The 18,864-nt window shown below is 48.6% G+C and overlaps 2 protein-coding genes across 7 annotated transcripts in view; one reads left to right on the forward strand and one right to left on the reverse strand.

Moving 5' to 3' along the window:
• Window positions 1-2,619, forward strand: part of LOC106594486 (E3 ubiquitin-protein ligase TRAF7) — a 35,373-nt gene extending 32,754 nt beyond the window's left edge. The window contains 1 exon segment of the mRNA XM_082976099.1: window positions 634-2,619. Coding sequence (XP_082832225.1) covers window positions 634-648 — 15 coding nt within the window. The 3' untranslated portion in view covers window positions 649-2,619.
• A 9,293-nt stretch (window positions 2,620-11,912) lies between these two features.
• The window catches only part of LOC106602073 (caskin-1), a 187,763-nt gene continuing 180,811 nt past the window's right edge, over window positions 11,913-18,864 (reverse strand). For 3 of the 6 annotated variants that reach the window (XM_082976199.1, XM_082976197.1, XM_082976198.1), the window contains exon 23: window positions 11,914-12,374. In XM_082976199.1, the coding sequence (XP_082832325.1) occupies window positions 12,278-12,374 (97 nt within the window). In that variant the 3' untranslated portion in view covers window positions 11,914-12,277. Of the gene's footprint in view, window positions 12,375-18,864 lie in introns of all 6 variants that reach the window. The other 3 variants (XM_082976196.1, XM_082976195.1, XM_082976200.1) reach the window with 2 other exon arrangements.

Genomic DNA, 18,864 nt, shown 5'->3' on the forward strand with positions numbered 1-18,864 from the left:
ATGGACGCCTCTCCCTGTCACGGATGCCACGCCACGGTTGCCCTTAGTTTTGAAGATGTAATCCCGGAGACAGGTGTTTCCTCCATCTCCTTAGCTATCAGACTCTAATTTCCACAGATTTTTCAAAACTTGATCCTCCAGAAAGTGGAGAGCAACACTTACGCAGCTCTACTACATTACCAAGACAGACTGACGAGCTCAAACAGATAGAGAAGCCTTCTATATGGCAGGACCAATCCGAACTACTACTCTCTCGGCATGTCCAGCCCACTCATTATCTCAGCCAATCATGGCTAGTGGGAAGGTTGCTGTGTCGGCGGAAACACCGTTTAACTGGTCAGCCTGCAGGTGCCCCTCCCCCCCCAACCCGGACGACGCTGGGCCAATTGTGCGCCGCCCTATCACGGCCGGTTGTGATAGAGCCCGGGATCGAACCAGGGTCTGTAGTGACGCCTCTGACACTGCGACGCCACTCTGGATTTTTGGGGCCGTGAAAATTGTAGTGGAAGGGTTAGTCAGTCAGGCAATCCATTCCAATATCCCTCACTGTGTTTTCTCTCTCTCTCTGTCTTTCGCTCTCTCTTTCTTGTGTCTCGCTTGTCTCTCCTCCTCTCTCTCTCTTTCTGTGTCTAGGTGTGGACATGTTAGAGGATGCTGATTGGTTGAGCAGCCATATGTTCCCACCTCAGTGGACGACCCTGTGTCAAACGGACCATATGAACTCTGACCCCCACACACACACACACACACACACACACACTGATTGTGTTTCATCATCCTTCAGGATCATGACTGTTTTTTTTTTTAATATCTCTGCTATATGAACTTTAACCCCTGATGTGGGCAGGGTCAGAAGTGGTCACGACCTCTGTGACCTTAGCCCAGTGCATTATGGGTGGAGCTGCCGTACCTTAGCTCTGCCCACTGACTACACCAGCCCCTCTCCTGCTTTGGGATAATTCCAGGACTGTTTACTGAAGACTTGTTAGCTCCCCCAAGTTAATGCCTTGGCTTCAGTTCAGCAGGCTAACAGCTGTTAAGATTCAGACCCAGGCTGTTGGACCAACCCTGAGAAGTGCCATTACTGACCCGTTACTGACCCGGGGGAGACTGGACCGTTACTGACCCGGGGGAGACTGGACCGTTACTGACCTGGGGGGACTGCACCGTTACTGACTGGACCGTTACTGACCCGGGGGAGACTGGACCGTTACTGACTGGACCGTTACTGACCCGGGGGAGACTGGACCGTTACTGACCTGGGGGGACTGCACCGTTACTGACCCGGGGGGGACTGGACCGTTACTGACTGGACCGTTACTGACTGGACCGTTACCGACCCCGGGGGGGACTGGACCGTTACCGACCCCGGGGGGGACTGGACCGTTATTGACTGGACCGTTACCGACCCGGTGGAGGACTGGACCGTTATTGACTGGACCGTTACTGACCCGGTGGAGGACTGGACCGTTACTGACTGGACCGTTATTGACTGGACCGTTACCGACCCGGGGGGGACTGGACCGTTACCGACCCGGGGGGGACTGGACCGTTACCGACCCCGGGGGGGACTGGACCGTTACTGACCCGGTGGAGGACTGGACCGCAGTGGAACAAGGATGGATTCACTAGGAACCAACCGGAAGCATCTGGAACGGGACCTGCCTGAAGTGTTGTCAAATAGAAACTCTTGTTTACGTCGCGAAAAGGCGACGTCAGTGTTTTTAAGAACGGACGGTGATCCCTGGGCTTTGCTTGCTACGACTCGGCTCTGTTCAGGACCACGACTCTGCTGCTCTGGTTTTAGTGCCATGATGATGATGAGGATGATGATGATGATGGTAGGCTGTGTTCAGGACCACGACGCAGCGCTTCTGTCAACGGTTTGAAATTAACTGTATCGTACTGAAACATGTCCGTCGTTAAGGAGACGGTGTGAAATGAGAGAGATGCCTACCGTGCCCCTGTTCTCTCTCCCGTGCCCCTGTTCTCTCTCCCGTGCCCCTGTTCTCTCTCCCGTGCCCCTGTTCTCTCTCCCGTGCCCCTGTTCTCTCTCCCGTGCCCCTGTTCTCTCTCCCGCGCCCCTGTTCTCTCTCCCGCGCCCCTGTTCTCTCTCCCGCGCCCCTGTTCTCTCTCCCGCGCCCCTGTTTTCTCTCCCGTGCCCCTGTTTTCTCTCCCGCGCCCCTGTTTTCTCTCCCGCGCCCCTGTTTTCTCTCCCGCGCCCCTGTTTTCTCTCCCGCGCCCCTGTTTTCTCTCCCGCGCCCCTGTTTTCTCTCCCGCGCCCCTGTTTTCTCTCCCGTGCCCCTGTTTTCTCTCCCGTGCCCCTGTTTTCTCTCCCGTGCCCCTGTTCTCTCTTTCTCTCTTTACTAACCGTGAAACATGCCTGAAAACTGATCATGTCAATGTGATCCGTCTGGGGGGGTAATGTAGAAACTGATCATGTTGATGTGATCCGTCTGGGGGGGTAATGTAGAAACGGATCATGTCGATGTGATCCGTCTGGGGGGGTAATGTAGAAACTGATCATGTCTTCTCTCTGATTCTAGATCTGTTAGTATTCTGTTGTATACTTGATGTACGCCTGATTTATCCGATCATTAAAATACTGTACACTTTGAAGTGTGTGACTGGTCCCTAACGTTAATATAGTGTACACTTTGAAGTGTGTGACTGATCCCACTGGGGTACCCCTCCCCCCAGTGGATCGGCCGGGCCGGGGCCCCCAGTGGATCGGCCGGGCCCCCCGTTTGAGGACTCCAGGTTAAGAACCACTGTGTTCTTTAATAGCCATCATGTATATCTCTGCTGCCCCCCTCTGGGCCTCGGTGGTACTGCTGCCCCCCTCTGGGCCTCGGTGGTACTGCTGCCCCCCTCTGGGCCTCGGTGGTACTGCTCATCTAACAGTCTCATGTGTCATCGACGGAAGGTAGTAGAGAATAGTGCTGGTTACATTTCAGTAAAGAATTCACACACTAAAACCACAGGATGCTTCGTTTAGTACAGTGAAGACCAAGGTGTATTCTGGGAGAACTGCCTTCAGTTCTCTGTGTGTTGTGTTCTGTGATAACGCTGGTGTGAAGGCTGGTCTGAAGGCTGGTCTGAAGGCTGGTCTGAAGGCTGGTCTGAAGGCTGGTCTGAAGGCTGGTCTGAAGGCTGGTCTGAAGGCTGGTCTGAAGGCTGGTCTGAAGGCTGGTCTGAAGGCTGGTCTGAAGGCTGGTCTGAAGGCTGGTCTGAAGGCTGGTCTGAAGGCTGGTCTGAAGGCTGGTCTGAAGGCTGGTAGCGTAGGTGAATGTTGGTGTTGGACGCAGACAGACGTACAGTTGAAGTTGGAAGTTTACATACACCTTTGCCAAATAAATTTCAACTCAGTTTTTCACAATTCTTGACATTTAATCCTAGTAAAAATTCCCCGTCTTAGGTCAGTTAGGATCACCACTTTATTTTAAGAATGTGAAATGTCAGAATAATAGTAGAGAGAATGATTTATTTCAGCTTTTATTTCTTTCATCACATTCCCAGTGGGTCAGAAGTTTACATACACTCAATTAGTATTTGGTAGCATTGCCTTTAAATTGTTTAACTTGGGTCAAACGTTTCGGGTAGCCTTCCACAAGCTTCCCACAATAAGTTGGGTGAATTTTGGCCCCTTCCTCCTGACAGAGCTGGTGTAACTGAGTCAGGTTTGTAGGCCGTCTTGCTCGCACATGCTTTTTCAGTTCTCCCCCAAAAAATGTCTATAGGATAGAGGTCAGGGCTTTGTGATGGCCACTCCAGTACCTTGACTTTGTTGTCCTTGAGCCATTTTGCCACAACTTTGGAAGTCTGCTTGGGGGTCATTGTCCAATTGGAAGAGCCATTTGCGACCACGCTTTAACTTCCTGACTGATGTCTTGAGATGTTGCTTCAATATATCCACATAATTTTCCTTTCCTCATGATGCCATCTATTTTGTGAGGTGCACCAGTCCCTCCTGCCGCAAAGCACCCCCACAACATGATGCTGCCACCTCCATGCTTCACGGTTGGGATGGTGTCCCACTGGAATTGTGATTAAGTGAAATAATCTGTCTGTAAACAATTGTTGGAAAAATGACTTGTGTCATGCACAAAGTAGATGTCCTAACCGACTTGCCAAAACTATAGTTTGTTAACAAGAAATTTGTGGAATGGCTGAAAAACAAGTTTTAATGTCTCCAACCTAAGTGGATGTTTACAACCTAAGTGGACTTCAACTGTACACAGACAGGCAGACAGACAGAGAGACAGACAGACAGACAGTAGTAAAAGAGTCGAGGGGAACAGAGTTTGTATAGAACATTTATTTATTCTGAGAGGATGTCCATAGATGCATCACTGCAAACACGCCACATTCCCACAGACCGCCACATTCCCACAGACCGCCACGTTCCCACAGACCACCACGTTTCATACTGTCAACACACGAGTAGATATACAACACACACACACAGCAGAGTATATACAACACACACACACACACACACACACTCTCTTGCAGCGGGGCCCAGAAACCACTCTGGTCTGTCGATGCTCACAGGCGAAAGTAAAAACAACAGAACAGGAAGAGTAGTATGGTCCCTCCCTCCGTTCTGACCATGGCTGTTCTAATTTAATATTCAGTCCCTCCCTCCGTTCTGACCATGGCTGTTCTAATTTAATATTCAGCCCCTCCCTCCGTTCTGACCATGGCTGTTCTAATTTAATATTCAGTCCCTCCCTCCGTTCTGACCATGGCTCTTCTAATTTAATATCCCCCTCCCTCCGTTCTGACCATGGCTGTTCTAATTTAATATTCAGTCCCTCCCTCTGTTCTGACCATGGCTGTTCTAATTTAATATTCACCTCCCTCTGGTCTGACCATGGCTGTTCTAATTTAATATCCCCCTCCCTCCGTTCTGACCATGGCTGTTCTAATTTAATATCCCCCTCCCTCCGTTCTGACCATGGCTGTTCTAATTTAATATTCAGCCCCTCCCTCCGTTCTGACCATGGCTGTTCTAATTTAATATTCACCTCCTCCCTCCGTTCTGACCCTGGCTGTTCTAATTTAATATTCACCTCCTCCCTCCGTTCTGACCATGGCTGTTCTAATTTAATATTCACCTCCCTCTGTTCTGACCATGGCTCTTCTAATTTAATATCCCCCTCCCTCTGTTCTGACCATGGCTCTTCTAATTTAATATTCAGCCCCTCCCTCCGTTCTGACCATGGCTCTTCTAATTTAATATCCCCCTCCCTCTGTTCTGACCATGGCTCTTCTAATTTAATATTCAGCCCCTCCCTCCGTTCTGACCCTGGCTGTTCTAATTTAATACTCAGCCCCTCCCTCCGTTCTGACCATGGCTGTTCTAATTTAATATTCAGCCCCTCCCTCCGTTCTGACCATGGCTGTTCTAATTTAATATTCACCTCCTCCCTCCGTTCTGACCATGGCTCTTCTAATTTAATATTCAGCCCCTCCCTCCGTTCTGACCATGGCTGTTCTAATTTAATATCCCCCTCCCTCTGTTCTGACCATGGCTGTTCTAATTTAATATTCAGTCCCTCCCTCCGTTCTGACCATGGCTCTTCTAATTTAATATTCAGCCCCTCCCTCTGTTCTGACCATGGCTCTTCTAATTTAATATTCAGTCCCTCCCTCCGTTCTGACCCTGGCTGTTCTATAATTTACTATCCCCCTCCCTCTGTTCTGACCATGGCTGTTCTAATTTAATATTCAGCCCCTCCCTCCGTTTTGACCACGGCTGTTCTAATTTAATATCCCCCTCCCTCCGTTTTGACCATGGCTCTTCTAATTTAATATTCAGCCCCTCCCTCCGTTCTGACTATGGCTGTTCTAATTTAATATTCAGCCCCTCCCTCCGTTCTGACCATGGCTCTTCTAATTTAATATTCAGCCCCTCCCTCTGTTCTGACCATGGCTGTTCTAATTTAATATTCAGCCCCTCCCTCCGTTTTGACCATGGCTGTTCTAATTTAATATCCCCCTCCCTCTGTTCTGACCACGGCTGTTCTAATTTAATATTCACCTCCCTCCGTTCTGACCATGGCTCTTCTAATTTAATATCCCCCTCCCTCTGTTCTGACCATGGCTGTTCTAATTTAATATTCAGCCCCTCCCTCCGTTTTGAAAATGGCTGTTCTAATTTAATATCCCCCTCCCTCTGTTCTGACCATGGCTGTTCTAATTTAATATTCACCTCCCTCCGTTCTGACCATGGCTCTTCTAATTTAATATCCCCCTCCCTCTGTTCTTACCATGGCTGTTCTAATTTAATATTCACCTCCTCCCTCTGTTCTGACCATGGCTCTTCTAATTTAATATTCAGCCCCTCCCTCTGTTCTGACCATGGCTGTTCTAATTTAATATTCAGCCCCTCCTCCCTCCGTTTTGACCATGGCTGTTCTAATTTAATATTCAGCCCCCCTCCGTTTTGACCATGGCTGTTCTCGAGGCGAATGAGCGAGACTCAGGAAGATAAAAGCAGAGTTGAAAAACATCCAGTTATATTTACACACGCGGGGCTGACAGACGCTGACCTTGAACCAGTTATATGTTTCCTCTCCTTTGCTTTAAGAGGAGGGGGGGGGGGGGGGGCTGATCCTAGAGCTGTGGTTAGGGCCGACTTCTCCCCCAGGGCGGTACAACCCCTGGTGTTATTAACTAGCCTCCTCTACCCGTCCTCTCAGATTGGGTCAGGAGAGAGTCAGAGAGAGAGAGAGTCAGAGAGAGAGAGAGGGTCAGAGAGAGGGTCAGAGGGAGAGAGAGAGTCAGAGGGAGAGAGAGAGTCAGAGGGAGGGAGAGAGTCAGAGGGAGAGTCAGTCAGAGAGAGAGTCAGAGAGAGAGAGTCAGTCAGTCAGAGAGTCAGTCAGAGAGAGAGAGAGAGAGTCAGAGAGAGAGAGTCAGAGAGTCAGTCAGAGAGAGTCAGTCAGAGAGAGAGAGAGAGAGAGCGAGAGAGACAGTCAGTCAGTCAGAGAGAGAGAGAGAGAGTCAGTCAGAGAGAGAGAGAGTCAGAGAGAGAGAGGACTGGAGTCATGTGACCAGAAGTTGTATTTTTGGGGAGGTTGATGTAATGGAGGTTGATTCTGTGAACATGAAGACTTTGTTTTAGCTCCTAGAGATAAATGCCTTGGCTCAGCCTTTAGCTCAGGAAGCTAAATGCTGTCTTGTGACCAGGGTTCAAGCCATCGAGACGGGTGTCTGTCGTCATTAAACATGCAGCACTTTGGGGTTGGTCGATCACCTCGATGACCGATCGACCCCACCCGGGATCACCCGGGCATAAAGACAGGCCAGGAACACCCGGGCATAAAGACAGGCCAGGAACACCCGGGCATAAAGACAGGCCAGGATCACCCGGGCATAAAGACAGGCCAGGATCACCCGGGCATAAAGACAGGCCAGGAACACCCGGGCATAAAGACAGGCCAGGATCACCCGGGCATAAAGACAGGCCAGGATCACCCGGACATAAAGACAGGCCAGGATCACCCGGACATAAAGACAGGCCAGGATCACCCGGGCGTAAAGACAGGCCAGGATCACCCGGACATAAAGACAGGCCCAGATAAAGCTCTCATGAAAAAAAAAAAAACCCTAAGAAAGATCATTTACATTTTTAAATTATTATTAATAACAGAACATGTCATTATTTACAACTTTAAAACACATACAGCCTTCAGAACGGCTCACATCATAAAATCAAAATTAAAAACATATTTTTTGTTTGTTTGTTGTTGCAAATATCCACATAATAATCTATATATTCATAATGTTAACATTCAAACTATTCTCTTAGTATGTAAAGAGAGGCTGTAGTGAGTTCTGTCTGTCTGTCTGTCTGATGCAGATAGACCTTACTGTTAACGTTAGCAGGTTGGGGGGGGAGGAAACGTTAGCAGGTTGGGGGGGGAGGAAACGTTAGCAGGTTGGGGGGGGGAGGAAACGTTAGCAGGGGGGGGAGGAAACGTTAGCAGGTTGGGGGGGAGGAAACGTTAGCAGGTTGGGGGGGGAGGAAACGTTAGCAGGTTGGGGGGGGAGGAAACGTTAGCAGGTTGGGGGGGGAGGAAACGTTAGCAGGTTGGGGGGAGGAAACGTTAGCAGGTTGGGGGGAGGAAACGTTAGCAGGTTGGGGGGGGGAGGAAACGTTAGCAGGTTGGGGGGGGAGGAAACGTTAGCATAACATTGCTCACTTAAAAACAACCACAGCCCTGTCATAATCTTCTTCTTCCTGTCTGGAACCCGGTCGGCGTGGTAACGCGTTGTGTGGTAACCGCGGTGATTAGGCTGACGATGTCGGAGATTGTCATGGCAACGTGAGGGCTGGCGATAGGGTGGAGTGGAGGGATGGAGGAGCGAGAGAGGAGAAAATAGATGGAGATACTGTAAATAAAGGGAGAGAAAATAGAGGGAGGAGAGAAGAGAGAGAATAGTGAGAGAGAAGAGAGAGAATACTGAGGGAGGAGAGAGAGAATAGTGAGGGAGGAGAGAGAGAATAGTGAGGGAGGAGAGAGAATACTGAGGGAGGAGAGAGAGAATAGTGAGGGAGGAGAGAGAGAATAGTGAGGGAGGAGAGAGAGAATAGTGAGGGAGGAGAGAGAGAATAGTGAGGGAGGAGAGAGAGAATAGTGAGGGAGGAGAGAGAGAGAATAGTGAGGGAGGAGAGAGAGAGAATAGTGAGGGAGGAGAGAGAATAGTGAGGGAGGAGAGAGAGAATAGTGAGGGAGGAGAGAGAATAGTGAGGGAGGAGAGAGAATACTGAGGGAGGAGAGAGAGAATAGTGAGGGAGGAGAGAGAATACTGAGGGAGGAGAGAGAGAATAGTGAGGGAGGAGAGAGAGAATAGTGAGGGAGGAGAGAGAGAGAATAGTGAGGGAGGGAAGAGAGAGAATAGTGAGGGAGAAGGGAGAGAATAGTGAGGGAGGAGAGAGAGAATAGTGAGGGAGGATGGAGAGAGAATAGTGAGGGAGGAGAGAGAGAGAATAGTGAGGGAGGAGAGAGAGAATAGTGAGGGAGGAGAGAGAGAATAGTGAGGGAGGAGAGAGAGAATAGTGAGGGAGGACAGAGAGAATAGTGAGGGAGGAGAGAGAGAGAGAATAGTGAGGGAGGAGAGGGGTAATAGTGATGGAGGAGAGAGGGAATAGTGAGGGAGGAGAGAGAGAATAGTGAGGGAGGAGAGAGAGAATAGTGAGGGAGGAGAGAGAGAATAGTGAGGAAGGAGAGAGAGAATAGTGAGGAAGGAGAGAGAGAATAGTGAGGGAGGAGAGAGAGAATAGTGAGGGAGGAGAGAGAGAATAGTGAGGAAGGAGAGAGAGAATAGTGAGGGAGGAGAGAGAATAGTGAGGGAGGAGAGAGAGAATAGTGAGGGAGGAGAGAGAGAATAGTGAGGGAGGAGAGAGAGAATAGTGAGGGAGGAGAGAGAGAGAATAGTGAGGGAGGAGAGAGAGAGAATAGTGAGAGAGGAGAGAGAGAATAGTGAGGGAGGAGAGAGAGAATAGTGAGGGAGGAGAGAGAGAATAGTGAGGGAGGAGAGAGAATACTGAGGGAGGAGAGAGAGAATAGTGAGGGAGGAGAGAGAGAATAGTGAGGGAGGAGAGAGAATAGTGAGGGAGGAGAGAGAGAATAGTGAGGGAGGAGAGAGAGAATAGTGAGGGAGGAGAGAGAGAATAGTGAGGGAGGAGAGAGAGAATAGTGAGGGAGGAGAGAGAGAGAATAGTGAGGGAGGAGAGAGAGAATAGTGAGGGAGGAGAGAGAGAATAGTGAGGGAGGAGAGAGAGAATAGTGAGGGAGGAGAGAGAGAATAGTGAGGGAGGATGGAGAGAGAATAGTGAGGGAGGAGAGAGAGAGAATAGTGAGGGAGGAGAGAGAGAATAGTGAGGGAGGAGAGAGAGAATAGTGAGGGAGGACAGAGAGAATAGTGAGGGAGGAGAGAGAGAGAGAATAGTGAGGGAGGAGAGGGGTAATAGTGATGGAGGAGAGAGAATAGTGAGGGAGGAGAGAGAGAATAGTGAGGGAGGAGAGAGAGAATAGTGAGGAAGGAGAGAGAGAATAGTGAGGGAGGAGAGAGAGAATAGTGAGGAAGGAGAGAGAGAATAGTGAGGGAGGAGAGAGAATAGTGAGGGAGGAGAGAGAGAATAGTGAGGGAGGAGAGAGAGAATAGTGAGGGAGGAGAGAGAGAATAGTGAGGGAGGAGAGAGAGAGAATAGTGAGGGAGGAGAGAGAGAGAATAGTGAGAGAGGAGAGAGAGAATAGTGAGGGAGGAGAGAGAGAATAGTGAGGGAGGAGAGAGAGAATAGTGAGGGAGGAGAGAGAATACTGAGGGAGGAGAGAGAGAATAGTGAGGGAGGAGAGAGAGAATAGTGAGGGAGGAGAGAGAATAGTGAGGGAGGAGAGAGAGAATAGTGAGGGAGGAGAGAGAGAATAGTGAGGGAGGAGAGAGAGAATAGTGAGGGAGGAGAGAGAGAATAGTGAGGGAGGAGAGAGAGAGAATAGTGAGGGAGGAGAGAGAGAATAGTGAGGGAGGAGAGAGAGAATAGTGAGGGAGGAGAGAGAGAATAGTGAGGGAGGAGAGAGAGAATAGTGAGGGAGGAGAGAGAGAGAGAATAGTGAGGGAGGAGAGGGGGAATAGTGATGGAGGAGAGAGAGAATAGTGAGGGAGGAGCGAGAGAATAGTGAGGGAGGAGAGAGAGAATAGTGAGGGAGGAGAGAGAGAATAATGAGGAAGGAGAGAGAGAATAGTGAGGGAGGAGAGAGAATAGTGAGGGAGGAGAGAGAATAGTGAGGGAGGAGAGAGAGAATAGTGAGGGAGGAGAGAGAGAATAGTGAGGGAGGAGGGAGAATAGTGAGGGAGGAGAGAGAGAATAGTGAGGGAGAGAGAGAATATTGAGGGAGGAGAGAGAGAGAATAGTGAGGGAGGAGAGAGAGAGAATAGTGAGGGAGGAGAGAGAGAATAGTGAGGGAGGAGAGAGAGAATAGTGAGGGAGGAGAGAGAGAATAGTGAGGGAGGAGAGAGAGAATAGTGAGGGAGGAGAGAGAGAATAGTGAGGGAGGAGAGAGAGAATAGTGAGGGAGGAGAGAGAGAATAGTGAGGGAGGAGAGAGAGAATAGTGAGGGAGGAGAGAGGGCTCTGCAGTAAAGTCGAGGGATTGGAGATGAGCCACCATCAGACCCCCCCCCCTCAGCTTGAAGTGAGGACTCTGTTTCAAACTTTATCGTGGAATTTCAGCGTTTTAGCGTGACTGGAATTTAAAGGCAACGTCGCCGCGTCTAGCGTGGAGACAGCGTTCACGTTAAACGCTGTGTATGTCGTCTCAATGGGGGGGGATGACCTTTTAACATCTCTGTCACGCCGTCTGTAACACTTCAGCTTTCCAGACTGAACAGAGCCCTTCGTTCCGAGTTCAATCAGCCCGTAACCACGCTAAGTAAACCTAAACTATACTTTTCTCTATTGTGCGGTAGAGGCAACGTGGTGCTTAACCTCTAGAACCCTTGACCCCCCCTGAGCCCTAAACCCAGACTCACACTGTGCTGTGTGAATAACAGGGGAGGCTGTGAGTTATGGAAGCAGGCCTCCTGGAGGCGGTGCTTGTACAGGAAGTTCTGCCATTCCCGAAGCCCTTTTTTTACTTCCAACCAGCCGTAATTTCCTCTCCGTCCAGAACACTCATGATTCCAGAACACTCATGATTCCAGAACACTCATGATTCCAGAACACTCACAATTCCAGAACACTCACAATTCCAGAACACACACACACTTCAGGAGCAGAGTTACATTTTGGTCACATTTAAAATTCCAGCGATTTCATAAACATCACAACAGCGTCACCATTTTCAACAGAGAAAACCCAACACATCAAATCATATATCTATATGTTTATATTTTTATATATATATATTTATAATATGACTGAACTTATGCATGACTCTCTCTCAGAGAGGAGCCTGTTTTTCTGTAAATATAAACGCTCTTCATGCCAACAATGTACACATCACATAACTACAATTCATCACATGGGGCTGTAACTGTTCGCTAAGCAGTGACAGGACAGCTTAGCATCACGGGCCTTGTGGGTAAAGAGTTCTCTCCTCTGCTCTCTGTAACGGAGTGCTCCTCTGTCCTTTAGTGGAGAGAGCAGACAGAGGAGGACGGAGAGAGAGAGAGATGGAGAGGTGGAGAGGAGCGTTGTGCCTGCGGAGGGAAGGAGGAAGTCCTGAGGCGTGCTGCGTTGCCACGGGGACGGCCAGCTGTCGTCACGGTTACTCCAACATGGCGTCCAGCTGGTCGGCCAGGTCATCGAACATGCTGCCGATGTCGTCAAGGATACTGACCGTCGTCTTCTCCTCCGCAACCCAACTACACACGCACACACACACACACACACACACACACACACACACACACACACACACACACACACAAAAACGAAGCATTGTGAGGATAATGCGTCTGTTTTAATTGTACAGCAAGTTGATATATTCTATAGTAACCAAACGTAGCAGGTGTAAAAGAAAGGTCTGGAACTAGATCCCCCTACATACTGGTCTGGAACTAGATCCCCTACATACTGGTCTGGAACTAGATCCCCTACATACTGGTCTGAAACTAGATCCCCCTACATACTGGTCTGGAACTAGATCCCCTACATACTGGTCTGGAACTAGATCCCCTACATACTGGTCTGAAACTAGATCCCCTACATACTGGTCTGGAACTAGATCCCCCTACATACTGGTCTGGAACTAGATCCCCCTACAAACTGGTCTGGAACTAGATCCCTCTACATACTGGTCTGAAACTAGATCCCCCTACATACTGGTCTGGAACTAGATCCCCTACATACTGGTCTGAAACTAGATCCCCTACATACTGGTCTGGAACTAGATCCCCGTACATACTGGTCTGAAACTAGATCCCTCTACATACTGGTCTGGAACTAGATCCCTCTACATACTGGTCTGGAACTAGATCCCCTACATACTGGTCTGGAACTAGATCCCGTACATACTGGTCTGAAACTAGATCCCCCTACATACTGGTCTGAAACTAGATCCCCCTACATACTGGTCTGTAACTAGATCCCCTACATACTGGTCTGGAACTAGATCCCTCTACATACTGGTCTGAAACTAGATCCCTCTACATACTGGTCTGGAACTAGATCCCCTACATACTGGTCTGAAACTAGATCCCTCTACATACTGGTCTGAAACTAGATCCCCCTACATACTGGTCTGTAACTAGATCCCCCTACATACTGGTCTGAAACTAGATCCCCCTACATACTGGTCTGGAACTAGATCCCCTACATACTGGTCTGAAACTAGATCCCCCTACATACTGGTCTGGAACTAGATCCCCCTACATACTGGTCTGAAACTAGATCCCCTACATACTGGTCTGTAACTAGATCCCCCTACATACTGGTCTGAACCTAGATCCCCCCTACATACTGGTCTGGAACTAGATCCCCCTACATACTGGTCTGAAACTAGATCCCCCTACATACTGGTCTGAAACTAGATCCCCTACATACTGGTCTGGAACTAGATCCCTCTACATACTGGTCTGAAACTAGATCCCCCTACATACTGGTCTGGAACTAGATCCCTCTACATACTGGTCTGAAACTAGATCCCCCTACATACTGGTCTGGAACTAGATCCCCCTACATACTGGTCTGAAACTAGATCCCCTACATACTGGTCTGGAACTAGATCCCTCTACATACTGGTCTGAAACTAGATCCCCCTACATACTGGTCTGAAACTAGACCCCCTACATACTGGTCTGGAACTAGATCCCCCTACATACTGGTCTGAAACTAGACCCCCTACATACTGGTCTGGAACTAGATCCCTCTACATACTGGTCTGAAACTAGATCCCCCTACATACTGGTCTGAAACTAGATCCCCCTACATACTGGTCTGTAACTAGATCCCCCTACATACTGGTCTGAAACTAGATCCCTCTACATACTGGTCTGGAACTAGATCCCCCTACATACTGGTCTGAAACTAGACCCCCTACATACTGGTCTGTAACTAGATCCCCCTACATACTGGTCTGGAACTAGATCCCTCTACATACTGGTCTGGAACTAGATCCCTCTACATACTGGTCTGTAACTAGATCCCTCTACATACTGGTCTGTAACTAGATCCCTCTACATACTGGTCTGAAACTAGATCCCCCTACATACTGGTCTGAAACTAGATCCCTCTACATACTGGTATGGAACTAGATCCCTCTACATACTGGTCTGGAACAAGATCCCCCTACATACTGGTCTGGAAAAAGATCCCCCTACATACTGGTCTGGAACTAGATCCCTCTACATACTGGTCTGGAACTAGATCCCTCTACATACTGGTCTGAAACTAGATCCCCTACATACTGGTCTGGAACTAGATCCCCGTACATACTGGTCTGAAACTAGATCCCTCTACATACTGGTCTGGAACTAGATCCCCCTACATACTGGTCTGGAACTAGATCCCCCTACATACTGGTCTGGAACTAGATCCCCTACATACTGGTCTGGAACTAGATCCCCTACATACTGGTCTGGAACAAGATCCCCGTACATACTGGTCTGAAACTAGATCCCTCTACATACTGGTCTGGAACTAGATCCCTCTACATACTGGTCTGGAACTAGATCCCCCTACATACTGGTCTGAAACTAGATCCCCCTAGATACTGGTCTGGAACTAGATCCCCTACATACTGGTCTGAAACTAGATCCCTCTACATACTGGTCTGGAACTAGATCCCTCTACATACTGGTCTGGAACTAGATCCCCTACATACTCGTCTGAAACTAGATCCCCCTAGATACTGGTCTGGAACTAGATCCCCTACATACTGGTCTGAAACTAGATCCCTCTACATACTGGTCTGGAACTAGATCCCCCTACATACTGGTCTGGAACTAGATCCCTCTACATACTGGTCTGAAACTAGATCCCTCTACATACTGGTCTGAAACTAGATCCCCTACATACTGGTCTGGAACTAGATCCCCGTACATACTGGTCTGAAACTAGATCCCTCTACATACTGGTCTGGAACTAGATCCCTCTACATACTGGTCTGGAACTAGATCCCCTACATACTGGTCTGGAACTAGATCCCCGTACATACTGGTCTGAAACTAGATCCCTCTACATACTGGACTGGAACTAGATCCCTCTACATACTGGTCTGAAACTAGATCCCCCTACATACTGGTCTGAAACTAGATCCCCCTAGATACTGGTCTGGAACTAGATCCCCTACATACTGGTCTGAAACTAGATCCCTCTACATACTGGTCTGGAACTAGATCCCTCTACATCCTGGTCTGGAACTAGATCCCCCTACATACTGGTCTGGAACTAGATCCCCCTACATACTGGTCTGGAACTAGATCCCCCTACATACTGGTCTGAAACTAGATCCCTCTACATACTGGTCTGGAACTACATCCCCCTACATACTGGTCTGGAACTAGATCCCCTACATACTGGTCTGAAACTAGATCCCTCTACATACTGGTCTGGAACTAGATCCCCCTACATACTGGTCTGAAACTAGATCTCCCTACATACTGGTCTGAAACTAGATCCCCCTACATACTGGTCTGGAACTAGATTTCCCTACATACTGGTCTGGAACTAGATCCCCCTACATACTGGTCTGGAACTAGAATCCCTACATACTGGTCTGAAACTAGATCCCCCTACATACTGGTCTGGAACTAGATCCCCTACATACTGGTCTGGAACTAGATCCCCTACATACTGGTCTGGAACTAGATCCCCTACATACTGGTCTGGAACTAGATCCCCTACATACTGGTCTGGAACTAGATCCCCCTACATACTGGTCTGGAACTAGATCCCTCTACATACTGGTCTGGAACTAGATCCCCCTACATACTGGTCTGAAACTAGATCTCCCTACATACTGGTCTGAAACTAGATCCCCCTACATACTGGTCTGGAACTAGATTCCCCTACATACTGGTCTGGAACTAGATCCCCCTACATACTGGTCTGGAACTAGAATCCCTACATACTGGTCTGAAACTAGATCCCCCTACATACTGGTCTGGAACTAGATCCCCTACATACTGGTCTGAAACTAGATCCCCTACATACTGGTCTGGAACTAGATCCCCGTACATACTGGTCTGAAACTAGATCCCTCTACATACTGGTCTGGAACTAGATCCCCCTACATACTGGTCTGGAACTAGATCCCCCTACATACTGGTCTGGAACTAGATCCCCTACATACTGGTCTGGAACTAGATCCCCTACATACTGGTCTGGAACTAGATCCCCGTACATACTGGTCTGAAACTAGATCCCTCTACATACTGGTCTGGAACTAGATCCCTCTACATACTGGTCTGGAACTAGATCCCCCTACATACTGGTCTGAAACTAGATCCCCCTAGATACTGGTCTGGAACTAGATCCCCTACATACTGGTCTGAAACTAGATCCCTCTACATACTGGTCTGGAACTAGATCCCTCTACATACTGGTCTGGAACTAGATCCCCTACATACTCGTCTGAAACTAGATCCCCCTAGATACTGGTCTGGAACTAGATCCCCTACATACTGGTCTGAAACTAGATCCCTCTACATACTGGTCTGGAACTAGATCCCTCTACATACTGGTCTGGAACTAGATCCCCCTACATACTGGTCTGGAACTAGATCCCTCTACATACTGGTCTGGAACTAGATCCCTCTACATACTGGTCTGAAACTAGATCCCCTACATACTGGTCTGGAACTAGATCCCCGTACATACTGGTCTGAAACTAGATCCCTCTACATACTGGTCTGGAACTAGATCCCTCTACATACTGGTCTGGAACTAGATCCCCTACATACTGGTCTGGAACTAGATCCCCGTACATACTGGTCTGAAACTAGATCCCTCTACATACTGGACTGGAACTAGATCCCTCTACATACTGGTCTGAAACTAGATCCCCCTACATACTGGTCTGAAACTAGATCCCCCTAGATACTGGTCTGGAACTAGATCCCCTACATACTGGTCTGAAACTAGATCCCTCTACATACTGGTCTGGAACTAGATCCCTCTACATCCTGGTCTGGAACTAGATCCCCCTACATACTGGTCTGGAACTAGATCCCCCTACATACTGGTCTGGAACTAGATCCCCCTACATACTGGTCTGAAACTAGATCCCTCTACATACTGGTCTGGAACTACATCCCCCTACATACTGGTCTGGAACTAGATCCCCTACATACTGGTCTGAAACTAGATCCCTCTACATACTGGTCTGGAACTAGATCCCCCTACATACTGGTCTGAAACTAGATCTCCCTACATACTGGTCTGAAACTAGATCCCCCTACATACTGGTCTGGAACTAGATTTCCCTACATACTGGTCTGGAACTAGATCCCCCTACATACTGGTCTGGAACTAGAATCCCTACATACTGGTCTGAAACTAGATCCCCCTACATACTGGTCTGGAACTAGATCCCCTACATACTGGTCTGGAACTAGATCCCCTACATACTGGTCTGGAACTAGATCCCCTACATACTGGTCTGGAACTAGATCCCCTACATACTGGTCTGGAACTAGATCCCCCTACATACTGGTCTGGAACTAGATCCCTCTACATACTGGTCTGGAACTAGATCCCCCTACATACTGGTCTGAAACTAGATCTCCCTACATACTGGTCTGAAACCAGATCCCCCTACATACTGGTCTGGAACTAGATTCCCCTACATACTGGTCTGGAACTAGATCCCCCTACATACTGGTCTGGAACTAGAATCCCTACATACTGGTCTGAAACTAGATCCCCCTACATACTGGTCTGGAACTAGATCCCCTACATACTGGTCTGGAACTAGATCCCCTACATACTGGTCTGGAACTAGATCCCTCTACATACTGGTCTGAAACTAGATCCCTCTACATACTGGTCTGAAACTAGATCCCTCTACATACTGGTCTGAAACTAGATCCCTCTACATACTGGTCTGAAACTAGATCCCCTACATACTGGTCTGGAACTAGATCCCCCTACATACTGGTCTGGAACTAGATCCCCCTACATACTGGTCTGAAACTAGATCCCCCCTACATACTGGTCTGAAACTAGATCCCCCCCTACATACTGGTCTGAAACTAGATCCCCCCTACATACTGGTCTGAAACTAGATCCCCCCTACATACTGGTCTGAAACTAGATCCCCTACATACTGGTCTGAAACTAGATCCCCTACATACTGGTCTGAAACTAGATCCCCCTACATACTGGTCTGAAACTAGATCCCCCTACATACTGGTCTGGAACTAGATCCCCTACATACTGGTCTGAAACTAGATCCCCCTACATACTGGTCTGACACCAGACCCCCTGCATACTGGTCTGAAACTAGATCCCCCTACATACTGGTCTGAAACTAGATCCCCCTACATACTGGTCTGGAACTAGATCCCCTACATACTGGTCTGAAACTAGATCCCCCTACATACTGGTCTGACACCAGACCCCCTACATACTGGTCTGAAACTAGATCCCCCTACATACTGGTCTGGAACTAGATCCCCCTACATACTGGTCTGAACCTAGATCCCCCTACATACTGGTCTGAAACTAGATCCCCTACATACTGGTCTGAAACTAGATCCCCTACATACTGGTCTGAAACTAGATCCCCCTACATACTGGTCTGGAACTAGATCCCCCTACATACTGGTCTGGAACTAGATCCCCCTACATACTGGTCTGGAACTAGATTCCCCTACATACTGGTCTGGAACTAGATCCCCCTACATACTGGTC

Source organism: Salmo salar, chromosome 06 (assembly GCF_965601325.2).
Source record: "Salmo salar chromosome 06, fSalSal1, whole genome shotgun sequence".
Classification (NCBI taxonomy): Eukaryota; Metazoa; Chordata; class Actinopteri; order Salmoniformes; family Salmonidae; genus Salmo; species Salmo salar.